At 47.2% G+C, this 15594-nt stretch overlaps 1 protein-coding gene across 2 annotated transcripts in view; it reads right to left on the bottom strand.

Moving 5' to 3' along the window:
- Positions 1 to 9213, bottom strand: part of Ramp1 (receptor activity modifying protein 1) — a 43188-nt gene extending 33975 nt beyond the window's left edge. Inside the window, exon 1 of one of the 2 annotated variants that reach the window (XM_051190783.1) lies at positions 8884 to 9213. Coding sequence is in view for 1 of the 2 variants with exons in the window: in XM_051190782.1 (XP_051046739.1) it covers positions 8690 to 8732 (43 nt within the window). In the remaining variant the exon portion in view is untranslated. Of the gene's footprint in view, positions 1 to 8689; positions 8862 to 8883 lie in introns of those variants that run through there. The other variant, XM_051190782.1, reaches the window with a different exon arrangement.
- Between the last annotated feature and the right edge of the window lie 6381 nt (positions 9214 to 15594).

Below are 15594 nucleotides of genomic sequence, written 5' to 3'. Positions count from 1 at the left end.
ATTCCATAGGGACCACTGTGGTTAAAATCATTGTGGCAGCTTGAATGTCATTGGCTCCCATAAGCTCGTAGGGAGTGGCATTATTAGGAGGTTGTAGCTTCGTTGAAATAGGTATGGCCTTATTAGAGGAAGCGTGTCACTGTGGGGGTGGGCTCTGAGGTCTCATATGCTCAATCAATGACCATGTCAGTCTACTTCCTGTTGCCTTCAGATTAAGATGTGGAACTCTCCAGCACCATGTCTGCCTACGTGACCCTGCCATGATGATAATGGACTAAACCTCTGAACTGTAAGCCAGCCCCAATTAAATGTTTTCCTTTATAATAGCTGCCGTGGTCATGGTGTCTCTTCACAGCAACAGAAACCCTAACTAAGATAATCAGAGAGAGAGAAAATAGAGTGGTGGCTGCCAGTGGCTGGGAGATGGAGGAAGAGGGAGTCAGTGGTTAGTGTTTAACAAGGACAGATTTTCAGTGGTTCTGGAGGAGTCTGGGATGAAGACTCTATGAAAATTCTTAGTACACGTAATTGCACTCTTGAAAGTGAATTCAGACATATTTTAGGGAACTTGGTTAATTAACTTGATTGGATCTGGAATCAACTAAGATGTGCTTATGGGAAGGTCTGGGTGGGGGGTTTTGTTTGTTTTTGAAAGGGATTAGCCTCCCCTCAGAGTGGGCAACACCTTCCAGCCGTGGCCCAGATATAAAGAGGCCACTGCTTGCTGGCCTGCCTTTCCTTCTTGCTGGCGAGTGCATTTACTCTGCTGTTGCTGCCCTTATTGCCACCTTTCACTGACATCAGACTCCAGTTTCTTTGGCTTTCCGATGTGGATAGAAGACCAAGGGCTCTCCAGGGATTCTCCAGGCCTTCGGCACCAGATTGGGACTGTTGAGGCTTCCAGCCTTGCCTTGTGGACCGAGTAGTTTGCAGGTGCTCAGTCTGCAGGTACACAGTAGGCTGTTGCTGCACTACCCAACACCTGTAGTGCATGTCAATCTAGAAAGTCCCCCATCGTGACATGCATTCATTCTATCTGTTCTGCTCCTCCAGAGAGCGGTGACTAAGATAAGCACAACTGAAAATAAAACATCAAAAGGAACACGTGAGCAGAGACGGTGCTTTGAGCTCCGTGCTGCAGGGACTGTCAGGCTTTGTGTGCACAAGCCCCCATCTGTCTCCTGCACAGGCGTAGTGACAGGAAGAATGGGTAGTTCCTAAGTGTGGGCTCTACAAAGCTCACCGATCTGGACAAGGACAGAAGTGAACAAGGACAGAAGACTAACTTTTTAACCCTAACACAAGGAATGCCTTGTCTGCTTGTGCCCAGTCTGCAAACGTGCCCAGTCAGAATTCTGCTTGGCTGAATTCTGTGAACTTTTTTCTGTCTTGTGCCCACTGTTGGCATCTTCAGAATTTTCTGTTTGTGGTTTCTATTTTCTCTTTGACACAAAGCATTTGGAAAACAGTTTTTTAAGACTCCCAGTAGCTGGGGGTTTAATTATAGGACAGGAACCAACACAAAACTTCTATGTTCTTCCTAGTGGCTATGGCTGGTCACAAAAGTCAATGTGTAGAGGTAAGAAGTCACCTCCAGGTCACTGTAAGTGGGAGGCTATGGCAGATCTGTCTCCCAACCATGGTGCAATAAAACCAGTAATGACTGTCTGGGATCCCCAAAGCCTGACAGCCTCTGGGAGTTTTAAAAACTGTTTTCCAGATGCTTTCTGTGTCAAAGAGGAAACAGAAACCACAAACAGAAAATTCTGAAGATGCCAACCGCGGACACAAACCAGACAAAATCTCACCCAATTCAATCAGACAGAGGACTGACTGGGCATGCTCACTTACACAAATGGGTAAGGCATTCAAAGAAAATCGATCAGGTGATCTTCAGAGGGAAAAACACTAAGAATACCAGGTAGTGTCTGTCTTGAAACATAAAGCTGCTGGCCAGCTCACAAGATGGGACCAAGAAAGGCAAACACCCACAAATAAGGAAGGAGTTAAAGAATGACCGCCTACACAGCACTCCTAGATGTACAATGGACTTGTAGCTTTATAGATGGAGGACATAGTAACTTGCAATTGTCACAGAAGAGAGAATGCCTTAACCTCGGTGCTAGAGTTTGGATGTGGAATGTCCTGATGATTGACGCTGCAGTGCCAAGGAATGGCTTTTGGGTGTGGCAGTGATGGGTTGCTATTTTGACAGACTCTTGGGAGTTGATGGAAACTTTGAAGGGAGTGGATCCTCAGGGGGCTAGATCCTGTCCCTGGGCCCTTTCCTCCTCCTCTCCCTCAGCCTCCTGTTTGCCATGAGCTGGACAGCTGTGTTTATCACAAAAATGCCTCCATATTCTGTCTCACCACCGTCCACAGGCTGAAAGTGACCGCAGGCTAAGACCTCTGAAAGCCTGAGCCACAATAAATGCTTCTTCCTTTAAGTTGGCTGTGTCAGGGATTTTGCCACAGGGATGAAACATCAGCCATGCTCCCTAGTTTTATGTCAGATTGACACAAGTTAGAGTCATTTGAGAAGAGGATTCCTCAAATGAGAAGGTGCCCCCACCAGACTCGCCTGTAGAGGATTTTCTGATTATGATTGATGTGGGAGGTTTGCCATCCTTGAGCTGGTGGTTCTGGGTACCTGGGTCCTTGTTTGGAAAGGGTGATGAGGAGCAAGCCCATAAGCAGCACTCCTTCATGGCCCCCCGTGTTCAGTTCCTGCCTCCGGGTTCCTGCCTGGCTTCCCTAAATGATGGACTGTAGGCTGGAAGATGAAACAAACCCTTTCCTCCCCAAGTTGTTTTTAACCACAGTGTTTCATCACGGCAGTAGAAACCTAACAAAGATAGAAATTGGTACCAGGAGTAGAATATTGCTATGACAGACATGACCACGTATTTGGGGGACGACTGTGGAAATCTTTGGTCTGGAAAAGCCACTGGGTGTCCGGAGCTCAGGGAGCTGCTCTGAGAAACAAAAAGATAAATGTAGGAGCAGCACAGATGATAAATGCTTGGCTTGTGAAGTTTCAGAGGGAAGCAAGACTCTTAATATTTCGAAATACAAAACCATGGTTCTGGTCAGATGAGGCTCGAGGATCAGCTGTGATGAGCAAGAGTCCCCCAACCACTGAAGTGAAACCTTTGCTTTGCTGAGGCCGCAGATGCTGGAGCTGCGGAATTGGCAGTGATTAAGAAGAGATCACCATTATGGAGGACTGTACATCTGGGAGTATTTCCTCAGGGTCAGCACACAGAAGCTGTGGTCCAGAGGGGGCTGAGGCTGTGTCTCGCGCTGGCAGCTGAACTTGGTAAAGTGTATGAGTCAGCCAGGTGGTACCGGTTTGGAAGGCATGAAGGCGTCATGGAGAACAGCTGAGGCTTGGCCCTGCGTGGCAGGGCTGGAGTCCCAGAAGAGAGGCTGGGAGAGGCTACCAGTAAAGATGCAGACTCAGTCACACTGGAGATGGAGCATTTTGGAGATGTCAGCCCTTTGGGATGGCTGCCAAGAATAGCAGCGGCTGTGGAGTGGAGCCAGCCTGAGCCTATGAGGTGAGGGATATGTCCACTCCTCTCCATGTTGTTTTTGGTCATAGCATTTATCGAAGGGCTCGCTACACTGTTGGTTGGTCCTCTAGGGTCGAGGACTATGCTTGCAGCTTGAGAGACTAGATCAGTAACCGCTAATCCAGCAAAGGATCCAGAGTCAGAATCTGAAGTATGGGTTCTACAACGTGGGGATTGCTTCTGCATCATTGGGGGGACGGGGTGGGGTGGGATCTTAAGTCAAACCATGGTAAGTCAGGGACCACCTGCAGAATATGCTGTGGAAAATGGACATATTCCTAGGCAAGCAACAGGTGTCACTGCAAAGAAGATACAAAATCCCAAGCAGCAAGACAGCTGTGGAAAACTCAAGGCGGTCAGCTACAGTCCCCAGGGAGAAGGGACTCTCAGGTCCTCCAGGGACCTCATCCTGCCAGCAGCCTGTGTTGGTACTGAGGGTCATAGGTGATGGTGACATGGTCCAAGCGGAAGGGACCTCAATCCTAGTGATAAAGCTCTAGAGGAGAGTGGTGAGGCCGGTACCAGTACCAGGAGCAGGAGCAGCTGGGGCCTCAGGACTTCTGCTCGCCTGGAGGGAGAAGCATCTTGTGGCTGCCTCTATTATCACTCTCAGCAGGGGGCAGGGCAAGCAGCTCTGCGCATGTTAACGGTTCTTCCTTCATGTGGCAAAACATTTCATACGCGGAAAGATGATGCACCCTCCATCCTTCTGCCCTCTTCGCTACAGACGGGGAGATAAATTGTCTCTGTGCCATGGGAGAAAGGCAGAATTACTACCACAGCCTTCAGCAGAGGAAGGCTGCTGTGGCTGGCCCCCTACTCCAGTGTGGGGGAAAAACAAACAAACCAAAACCAAAACCCATGGAGCCTGGGAGGCAGTGATGGAGTCCTAGCTGTAGTGACCATTTGGAAAGCTTCGGGAGGAGCTCACATACAAAACGAGGAACACATAGAGAAGGAAGACACCACCCAGGACACACAGAGTGTCCGCTGGGCATTAGGACATGGCTTGGAAGCTTGAGGACCTTGAGCATCAACTCCTGAAAGTTGCCCTCTGCCTTCAGTTGTGAGCCTTGGCACACTTGTCCCCCACCCCCACACATTTACAAGCAAATGAATACACTTTTAAATATGAATACAGTTTTTAAAAGTGTGGGTTTTTTTTTTTGTTTGTGTTTGTTTGTTTTGTTTTAGCTCAGCTTCACTCAGGAATGCATTGAGAGAGCACACTCCATTTGTAGCAACAGTCAAACAAAACAAAACAAAAAAGCACAGGACTCCAAAGAACCAGTCCATGAATCCCTGGCTGAAGATGCAGACGGATGGACTCTTGAGCAGAGGGTCTCAACACCAGCATGTTTCGATGCTTAAGTTCAGTGCCATTACCATTAAATTACTATTCCTCCCAAAAGGTCTAGCCACAGAGGACATCACTACAGAATCCCTGGTGAGTCAAGGTCCAAGAGAGTGGAAGGTATAATGGGGAACCACGATGGGTTCATGGGAAATGGAGTGGCGCTTACTTACAAACCACCAACCTGGATGTTCTACTGTTCTAATAACCTTGGTAGTGGCTTACTATGCATAGTGTAATATAATAACTGTTATACTACATGTTTTCAATCTGCACTTGCTTAGTTGCAAGTGGTCTGTGTGTATGTGCACTGGTGTGATCACAGATATGTGGAGATCAGAGGACATCCTCAGGCATTGGTATTTACCAGTTTCCTGGATTGAGGTGGATGCTGCCTTTTTGCAGCATCCAACAGACTAGCTTCCAGACTGCCTTGTCTCCCATCGCCCCTCAAGAGCACTGGAATGATAGACCTTTGAGCTGCGTGTCTGTTGTATGTGGGTTCTGGGGGTTCAAACTCAGGTTCCCACACTTGGACAGCCATGCTTTTACCTACTGAACCATCTTCCCCAGTTCTGCAGTATTTTTGATGTTGAAGATATATTTTGATTACTTGAGACAAGGTCTCCCGATGTAGTTCAAGTTGGTCTGTTTTGTAACCCTTCTGTCTCAGCTTCCTGAGGGTTGGGATTACAGGTGTGGGCCACCATCGCAGTTTAAAAGCACTTTGACCAGATGGCTGATTGAGGCAGATAAAGAGGTAAGGGCATAGGGGCAACTGCATGGTCGCAAGGGGGCGTTTCTCCACCTTGGCACCAGGGGCATTAGGGACATATCACTCTGTCACAGGAGCCGGCATGCCTTGTGCTGCAGCTAAGGAGAGCTATTTAGCAGCTTCTAGCCCTCTCTGTGTTGCCACTGTTTGACCTCTGAGCTATGGGACATGTAGAAGGTTGGAAAACTTGGCTCAGACTTGGTGGGTTCCCAGAACGGGTTCCAACTGGGGCTCAAAAGGTATGAGGAGTGCATCTGTTCCTCTGACTCCTGAACAGAAAGCCTGTGGCCTGCAGGCTACACCACACTGGCAACTGGTACTCAGACCCACCTTCTCCTGGGCCCCAGAAGAAAACTGACTGTCCAGCCTGTAACTATCCTGGTAGCCAGTTCCCCACCGAAGTACAGCCCTGAGGACACATGGCATCTAAGGAAGGAAGGGCTGTGAGCCTGAGGGAGGGTTGCCAGAGGATGAGCCTTTGGGGAACCATCCCCTGGCTCAGCATTTTCACTGGAATTCATAGCACATGCGGTACCCACGTCACACACTCTACCAGATGCCAGTTTAGGATTGATCAGAAACAATGGCATTGGTTCACTCTGGGGTGTGTGGGGAAGCCACCGGAGACTTTTCCCATGAGCTATTTGCCCCAAGTAAGGATTGCATCTGAAAATGTTCCCCTATGTTACAGTTCCCTGTAGCCCAGCATTTATGGAAACACTGTTCTGCAGCCCTGGGCTGGACTGACAATCCGCACACGGACCCGGCATATGTGCAGGGAAGTAGGGAAAATACCCAAGAGTCCCCCTCTGCCTCTAAGCTCACAGTGATAGCAAGCAAGCAGGATGATTCGATCAGCAGGTGGGAGCCCTTGGGTCTGGACTCTGCAGCTAGAACTGTGTCCGGACAAAAACAGCAACACGGCCACACTCTGACTTTCTGGGATGCTCCTTGTAGTTTATATATAGTTTATATATAATATATAATATTTATAAACTTGTAGTTTATATATAGTTTAACAAATAGTCCAGACTATCAAATCCCCCCTTCTAGGTTCCCAGAATGATAGATGAGAGGCATGTATTCTCCGATACAGAAGATTTGGGAACTGATCATGTCAGAGGTGGCTGGCATGCCCAGTTGAAGTTTAAAAAATAAAATAAAATAAAATAAAAGGAGCTTGCAAAGCAGTCACGAAAGTTGTCCAAGCTGGTCTGCCTTATAACCACAGGCTCACATCTTTTCTGACTGCTGAGGAACTTTTTGATGATTACACGTGAAACATTTAAAAAATGTATGCAGCCTTCTATAAACACAACAGCATACACAGGGTACTCAGGGAGAAAGAAAAATGCTTTATCTGCTGATATTTTTTTTAATTACAAATAAAGCCAGCAGGTAGAATAAGAAAAGAACCAGCTTGTTTAAAAAATTGTCCCAGATAAAATCTTAGCCCTGAAGATTAGCATACTTTAGGGGAAAACAGAAACCCTTGCACACAGCCATTCAGGATATCAGACTCTATCACCAAGGAGATCTGGCCAGTAGCAGGGCCCGGGAAGAACAGTATGAGCTCAGAGATTCCGCTCATCACAGCTGGGCTCCAAAGACATTAATTCACCGATAACCTCATAAAGTTGGGTTTGTTCTCCCAAGACAACATTGCCAGGCCACTCAGGGATACATCAGGCACACAGGACATTGGACTTCAAGACGAACCCTATTCCTGGTAAACACATGTGGTCCTTAGGTCTGGTCAGACATAGTGTTCTATTTACACAAGCCTTCCAGGGTGCAACTGGTGCACTGGTAAGCAACCTTTATTTATTTGCTTATTCTAAAAAAGAAATTGCTCAACCAGCCCTCTGCTTTGCTAATATAGAAATGTCATTTCCTAGGAAACTAGCTAAAATCCCACATCAAACCAAGATCTTAGCACAGTGGAAGACATCAACATTATTATAAGGTTTTGCTTTTCATGTGAGTTTAGCTAAGACATGTAAGGAGCCAGATCCACCTTCAGATTCTATTACCCAGAGACAGATAGTTTCTGCAGACCTGTCAGTACTTGGTGAGGGTTACAAATGGGTGAGATCTGCTGGGCAAATGGAAGGGCTCTCAGTGCTGTTCCTGCCCAGGCTCCATGGACAGGCCAAACTGTACTGAGCTGCTTCCTTGGCTATAAACAGTGCCTGTGGCCAGACTTTACCATCACCAGAGCCAGAGCAGCAGGTGCCTGTCTGACCAACACCATGGGTGTGGGAAGAGACCACAAGAACCATCAAGCCACAAGGCCTTCCCAGGGACACCAGCCATCCCTTGTTTTGCTTTCATTAAAAGGTAGCTGTGTCCCTGGAATATGTCCAATATGTATGGCAGTCCAGGCTCCTGGCAGCATTCTCCGTGTATTACAGACAAGGAAAGTGAGATGGGCAGTTTCTTGTTGGTTACCCCTGGGCTGCACTCTAAAACACTCTAAAACAGAAACCCAGCAAGTCTGCCACTTCTTTTTTTTTTTTTTTTTAAGTCATAAGTGCCAAGTTAACAGGTCAACAACAAAGCCCCCATGGAAACTGTTTCAACAAGCAACTGCTGTCCGTGACGGTCAGGTTTCCAGTTATAGTGTTCAGATACCTAAGCTGTGGCTCTGATGGAAGTTGAGCACATCTGTAAGCTGATGCTGGCTCTGGGAGCTTGCATCAGCTTGGAGCCCGCCTGCCTGAGAACTGAAGCTACCCGCGCACTCCCATCCCTCCCGGAAAGCAAGCTGTCCATTGTATGGACAAAAGTTGCTGGTGCCTTCAGATGGCCTGCTGGCTGATGTGCCCAAGTCGTCCCATCTCCGTGGTAGCGTTAGGTGGTACAGACCTCTGCATTACAGGCTCTCCTGCCCTGACGGAGCCCGCACTCTGAGTAAGGTGGTGCATTCAGGTGTTGCCCTCCCGGTCCCAAGTCACCTCCGGTGCTGCAGCCCGGGTTACTCACCCAGCAGCAGCCAGAGACCGCGCCGCGGGAGGCCGGGGGCCATGGCGAGAGCCGAGCCCCGCCGTCCCAGCGCCTCGCCGAGCTCTGAGCCCGCTGGAGACGCGCCGGGGGCGGGAGCTAGGGAGAGGCCGCGCCCGACCCACTGCAGCTCCCACGCCAGCCCGCTGTCGACGGCGGAAGCTGGCGGGCGGCACCTGAAGCTGGAGCTCAGATGGGACTGGATGGGAGGCTCCTGAAATGTCTGGGGCAAATGGGCTTGGAGGGTCTCCAGGTCCTCAGACTCGGCACCTCTCCCTGAGGGCCGGTTTCCGCAGCTCTATCCTGTGGTCTGCTCTGCAAACAGCCAGTTGTCCCAGCTCCTTTTCCCGTAGGGTATTGGCGTGGTGGGGACAAAAACAGGCCTGCCAATATCTGCAGGACAAGGAGTGGAACCTCAGGAAGAATGGCCAGCGGGAACAAGGTGCGCTTGCCAGCAGCTGGTGATAGGCCAGGGTAGGGCAGCAGAGTCCATAAATACCCTACTTTGGGACAAAAGGAACTGCTAGGTAGAAAGGTGACAGTTTCCGCTAGGGTTGGCTACTGGCCATGACGGCACACAGAATGGACTAGTAGTGGGTTGGAGTCTTGGGTATGTTTTTATAAGCAAGAAAGGCTGTGTAACACTGGCATGCTGTTAGGGGCAGATACCCTAAGTACAGGGTAGGGCCTGAGCTGGAAAGTCATGGAAGCAACAGCTCACTGTCTGAGCAAGTCTGAACCAGGCTTCACCACTGGCTGGCCTGCAGCCCCCTGCAGCTGAGCAGACTATCACCTGTCCCCTGCGAGGGCAGAGGCTTCACTCAGGGGCCAGAAGACAATACTGCTGGGCAACCAACATTCCTCAGAGGAAAGGGGACAAGGCTAAGAGGTTGCTGCCACCTTCTGGCCAAGAGCTTGGCCCGGCACAGCAAACTGGTGAACACAGGCCAGAAGGACATTTGGGATCTGCACACATAAGACCTGGGGACCCCAATGTCCTGAAGTCAAGGGGACATGGAAAAGGGAACACATTCTTTTGGCGTGGCCAGCTCTTTGTTTTGAACCTCATGAAGACCCTACCAGGATGCCAGCCTTTTTGCATCGACAGACATTTCCCAGACAGTGCTGGGAAACTGCTGAGCTCTGCCTTGTAGTAAGGAGTTTGGTGGGTGGTTCTTATTTTCATGTTTGCTGCTGAGAATCTAGCCCAAGAGGTTCCTCAGTAATTGCTGTGACTTTCTCCCAATTCACACATAAAGGAGTGACTCTGACACTTGGCCCTAGTGAGGCTGCCATGCGACAACAGGCTGGCCCCTTCAAGTCTATAAGATTCACTCACACTGCTACCTGGTAGGCAGCAGCGTTATAGATTTCCCTCCCCAGGGAGGCCCATGGGCTGACGGGGAGAGAGGCTTGACGCTTGATGGCATTAATGGTGGAAGTAAGTCCATCTACATCTTCAGTGGTCACAAAGTTCCCACATGTACATGGTAAACTACACCTCAGTAAGTGTCACAGGGACAGTACAGGGAACTCCGAGAATCGGAACAGCCTGACTGCCCACTAAGTTTCCAGTAGGGAGAGGAAAGCCAGAGGCCGGGGAGTCAGTCTAAGTAATGAAAGGGAGCTTCGAGAACACAAATGAGAGAGTCAGAGCTCAGGCTTCACACGTTTATGTAGAGACACTATCTGAGCTGAGGAAAAAAAACCAAAGAGCTTACTCAGCCTGCAATAGTCCACTTCCCACCACCTCCGAGGGAAACCAGAAGGACCCAGAGCAGCAGAGTAGCCAGAGCAGGACTGCCGCAGGCCCAGGAAGAACAAATGTAGCTCTAGGGCAGCCTGAAGGAGCTTGGCAGCAAGAAGCAAGGGCATCACAGCTCCATGTAACCATCACAGCCACAACGGGCTTCTAAAATAAAACAACGCAGCAGAGGACTGTGACCCCCCTTCCAGTGGCCTCATTTATGTGACTGTAGTCCTGGAGGAAGAGTGGGAAATACACCCATGAAGCTACAGACTCAAGGATACCAACAACCCCCAAATACAAGAGTCATGACCCACATGCAATTGTTTAATGCTGGCAACAGAGGAACCTCAACAGCGGCCAGAGGAAAGTCACAAGTGAACAAGGGGATGTCTTCAAGTGCAGGTAGGAAGAGCGACAACTGTTTTGAGTTTGCCACTCCCCACCGGCCAGCAGGAGGCCACTCTGGCCACTGCCACAAAGAGTCAGTCATTCTAAAGCACAGCTGTGCGATAAGGACTCGCAGAAGGCATCTTGGGAACACTCAGCTTCAAGCATTAGCTTGTCAAGCCCCTCAAGGGAGCTGCAGTTAAAACCCAAATCCTCAGGGCTCTCAAGGAGCTTTGAGCTTCACTCCCTCAAACACACCCAAGGGAAAAGCAAACCAAAATCCTCAAGGGAACTGTCCATCCGTCAGAAAATGATGTGCTCAGGGACAACTGAGGAAAAGAAAAAGTCACAAGTCCCTGCTGCTCACAGCCCAGTCCCCCTCCCCCACCAGCTCAACACTTAGCAGAGGGCAAGGACAGACTGAAACTGTGAGCTGAACAAGAGGAGTTAGCTCTATCCAGATGTATATGAACAATGAAGTTTCAATACGTGTAACAGAAGGGACCCTGTACACATGCACACACGCACGCACACATATGTGGCCGTTTGTGCCTTTAACCCCAGCACTCAAGAGGCAGAGGCAGGTGGATCTTTCCAAGTTCAAGGCCAGCCTATTTCACATAGTAAGTTCCAGGCTAGCCAGGGCTACATTGGTGAGACCCTATCTCAAACAAACAAAAACAAAACCTCAAACCAAGCAAATGAATGAGCACATAATATATTTATGCACAATCATACTAGGGAACAAGGGACACTAGTATGTGTCAGTTTAAAAACTCACTGACTACATTGTATAAGGCTGATGAAATATTAAAGTGTTTTCAAATGTTGTTTGGCAGTTTCTCACAAGATGATGGTTTGAAAAGCTGCAATGGCCTTGTGTACAGACTAGAACTGGACAGAAAAATGGCAACTATGAGCCAAGTTTACAGAGAGGACAGGCAAAGCATCGTCAGGAATGTACATGGACACAGCCACCACCTCCAACTGTAGAACAAGTACAGGACACGTGACCCAGCAGATACTTGTTCTTAGCCTCAGAACCACAGCAGTGAGTGTCCCGCCAGCCACAAGGCTTCCTAAATGCTGCTCTGCCAGAAAAGAAAACAACTTGTTGGAGCAAGGGATGTGCCAGATGAACCGGAAGGCCTTGTGGTGGCAAAATCCAAGCATTCAGAAGAAAACAGCCCCCACCCTAAAGGAATTATGTGCTAGCCCTGGCATAATGTGAGCAGAAACTCGACTGATGCATCTGAACCCAGAGAACAAATACTGGCTTCACACTGTCCTAATATTGCTAAGCAAGAGAGAGGCGTGTCCACACAGAAGTGATGGAGATCCAGTCTCTACTACAGACACTGCAGGAACTGTCTCCATCAAAATGGGCCAATGGGTACTGGAACCAGTAAGCAGGAATTTTAGATTCTTGTAAAGCTTCAAAGACACCCCCCACCCCATTACAGAAGAAAGACCTCTTACACGAGTGCTTGGGCAGAGGAGATGGGTGTCTGGGTATAGTCACCAGTGAGTAATCAGGTAAAAAGTCAAGTCTACAGAATAACCAACACATGTCAAGGCCAGGGACCTCCAGAAAAGCACTAAAAAGCCACCACAGGCAGGACAGGGTAAAAGAAAACAAATACCATGTTATGGGAAGTGAATTCTGTGTCTTTATTAACAGCCTGAGGAGTTTACATAACTCAAAGAGGCTCTCATGTAATTTTCCCCCAAGACTGAAAATGGAGGCAAAGATAAACAGAACAATCTTATTTGCTTGGTTTGTGAAATCATCTGGGAGCTAGGTGGTCCTTAAGCAAACATGTGAGGGAGTACCCTGACTGGGCTAAAGGATGTGAAAAGATCCATCTTACTTGTGGGTGGGACCTCCCTGTGCCAACACATCCTGTGTGAAACTGAGTAAGCTAAGGAGAGCACGCATTGCTCTCTCCTGACTGCTGGTGATGTGACCAGCAGTTTCAAGCTCCTGCTGCCTCGACTTCCCACCATGGTGGATGGATTGTCAGTCTGCTGTGAGCTGTCCACTGGGAAAGGAGCCATTGCCTTCTATTGCTGACGTTCTGTCACCAGTCTGAGAGTGTTACACTTGGGACAGAGGTCTGATGCAGGCTCCCTGGGCTAAAACCCAGGAGCTGACAAAGGGCTTCCTTCTGGTGTTCCAGAAGAGCCTGTTGCCCAGGCCTCTCCAGCTGCTGGAGGTGTCTGCAGTCCTTGACTCCGGGCCTTTACTGCTTCAAAGGAAGCAAGTGCAAGGCTAGTCCTCACCACTTCTGCCTCCTCATCTGCTATTTTAAGAACTCATGAAAGGACTGAGCAACCCAGGCAATCCAGGACCACCTCTCTCCATGGCAGGGACAACTCACCAGCAGCCTTTCTTGCAATCATAATCTTAATTCTCTTTGCCACAAAGGACCCGTCCACACATTCTGGGAATGAACCACAGGACATCTTAGAAGTCCACTCCTACCTATTTAGTGAACTTCTTTCTATAACCCTCAAAGATAAAACAATTTTTGCTAGGGTTAGAATTCATGCTAACCTTATTCATGCTAGGCAAGGACCCTACCATGCTAGACAGCAATGGTCAACTGTGAAAATGCAGTACTTAAAATACAGGCTGGGAACAACCTGTAATAAAACGATGTGCTGTCCATGTGCTATCTCCTATGACCAAATCAAGGCCAATGCCAGGCAGTCAACATGGAGTTTTAGTCCTTTTGACAAGTCAGGGAACTTGCTTGTTATCTGATATGGCTAAGTGTTCTTTGTTATTCTGACACTACGCTATCAAAGAAAAGCTATTTGAACAACACTGAAGCACACAAAAATTATGTGAAAGTTTGCCTTTGAAGATATTTGGAAACATAATTTGGCCAGGCTTAAAAAATTCAACAAGTAGCCAGGCAGTGGTAGCACACGCCTTTAATCCCAGCACTCAGGGGTAAGAGATAATAGGCAGATGGATCTCTGTGAGTTTGAGGCCAGTCTCATCTACAGTGTGAGTTACAGGACAAGAATGAATGCAGAGAAACCCTGTCTCAACAACCCCCACCCCACCAAAAAACAAACAAACAAGTATAACTATAACATTAAAGACTTTAGAATATAAAATTTGATTTTTTTCACTTGAGATTTCAAAAAGATTCATAAAGTATTTCTTTTTTAAACTAATTCTTTTTAAAAATTACTTTTTAATTTTTTTAAAAACTTTTTGTTTTATGTGCATGGCATTTTGCTTGCATGCATGTCTATGTGTGAGGGTATCAGATCTTGGAGCTACAGTTGTTAGCCGCCACGTGGGTACTGGGCATTGACCCTAGGAACTCTGGAAGGGCAGTCAGTGCTCTTAACTGCTGAGCCATCTCTTCAGCCCCCTATTTTTAGATTTTTTTTTTATTAGATGTGTTCATTTTACTTCATGTGTTTTGCCTGCATGTATGTATGTGCACCACACACATACATGCATAGTGCCTGCAGAGGTCCGAAAGATAACAGATTTCCTGGAACTGGAGTTAGGAACAGTTGTGAACCCCATGTGGGTGCTGGGAGCTGTGCATGGGTCCTCTATAAGAGCAGTGAGTGTTTAGTCCCTGAGTTTCTAATCTAACATGTGAAGAGTCTCAGTTTCCAGGTGCTGCTGAGAGCCCTTTGGTGCACAGAAGTTGCCAGATTTCTATGTTAGTTATTAGAAAGGACTTCCTAATTCCAATCCCCTGAACATTATTTGAAATGACCTTACTATATTTCTCCCAAATGAAATGCAGTTTATTTTGTCTTTATGTATTCTAAAATAAGATTCATATTTGATTATTCTTCTTTAAAAACAAATGACTACAGATATACTAATTTCTCCAAATATATTAAAGATAATGCCTAGTCTGGATCACAAGGATATTTAGTGCCAAATGTCAATGTAGCCTTTCAATGGAATGCATATGATTTTATATGTAGAGAATACCCCATATGATTTTATAATACTACTAAACTGATGTATGGGTCAAACCAATTGCTTTTGAATTTAGGTATATACACACAGAGGAATCTAATTCTTGGCAGACATGTGAAGTAAATCTGGGAAAAAATGAGACAAATTATTAAAATAAGAGGAAAATCTTTACCCAGTAGTTGTTTGTATACACATAAACAGTGATAGGTGGCCTATACTCAGAAACTCCCACTTCTAGAGAACACTAGAGTCAGACTGAACTATAGACCAATGGACTACCTTTATTAAACACAAGGACATCAAATAAATAAATGCTTAATGGGTAATTTTTAATCAAGCAACAACAATGAAGAATTGGATAAAAACAGTTCAAACATTTGAAAAAGTACTAAATGTTAAGTTATCAGTACAAATGCAGCTTCAACCAGGGCACTAGTTACTATTAGAAAGCAAACGGCATTAACCTTACATTCTATAATGCTAGGAGATGGGGAACCACATTAGCCTTTGAAAATTGTTCCAATTTATACTCAAATACAACAGAACTTAGTCAAACAGGCTAGAATAGGGGGACTTTAAATTTCAGTGCTTTGCCTCAGCACACCTGAATCTGAGTGATTTATTCTGTCATCAAAGCACACTAATGTATCACAAGCAGTACTTAATTCTGCACATACTGAACTCAACTTATCTCTTCCCCATGGTCCAATCTGAGTCTTAGAAGATGAAACCACAATGAGCTCCAGAAAAATCCCATTTTTACATATGGAATTATGTAAAAATTTT

Source organism: Phodopus roborovskii, unplaced genomic scaffold, assembly GCF_943737965.1.
Source record: "Phodopus roborovskii unplaced genomic scaffold, PHOROB, whole genome shotgun sequence".
Taxonomy (NCBI): Eukaryota; Metazoa; Chordata; class Mammalia; order Rodentia; family Cricetidae; genus Phodopus; species Phodopus roborovskii.
This window is presented reverse-complemented; position numbering and strand designations above follow the sequence as displayed.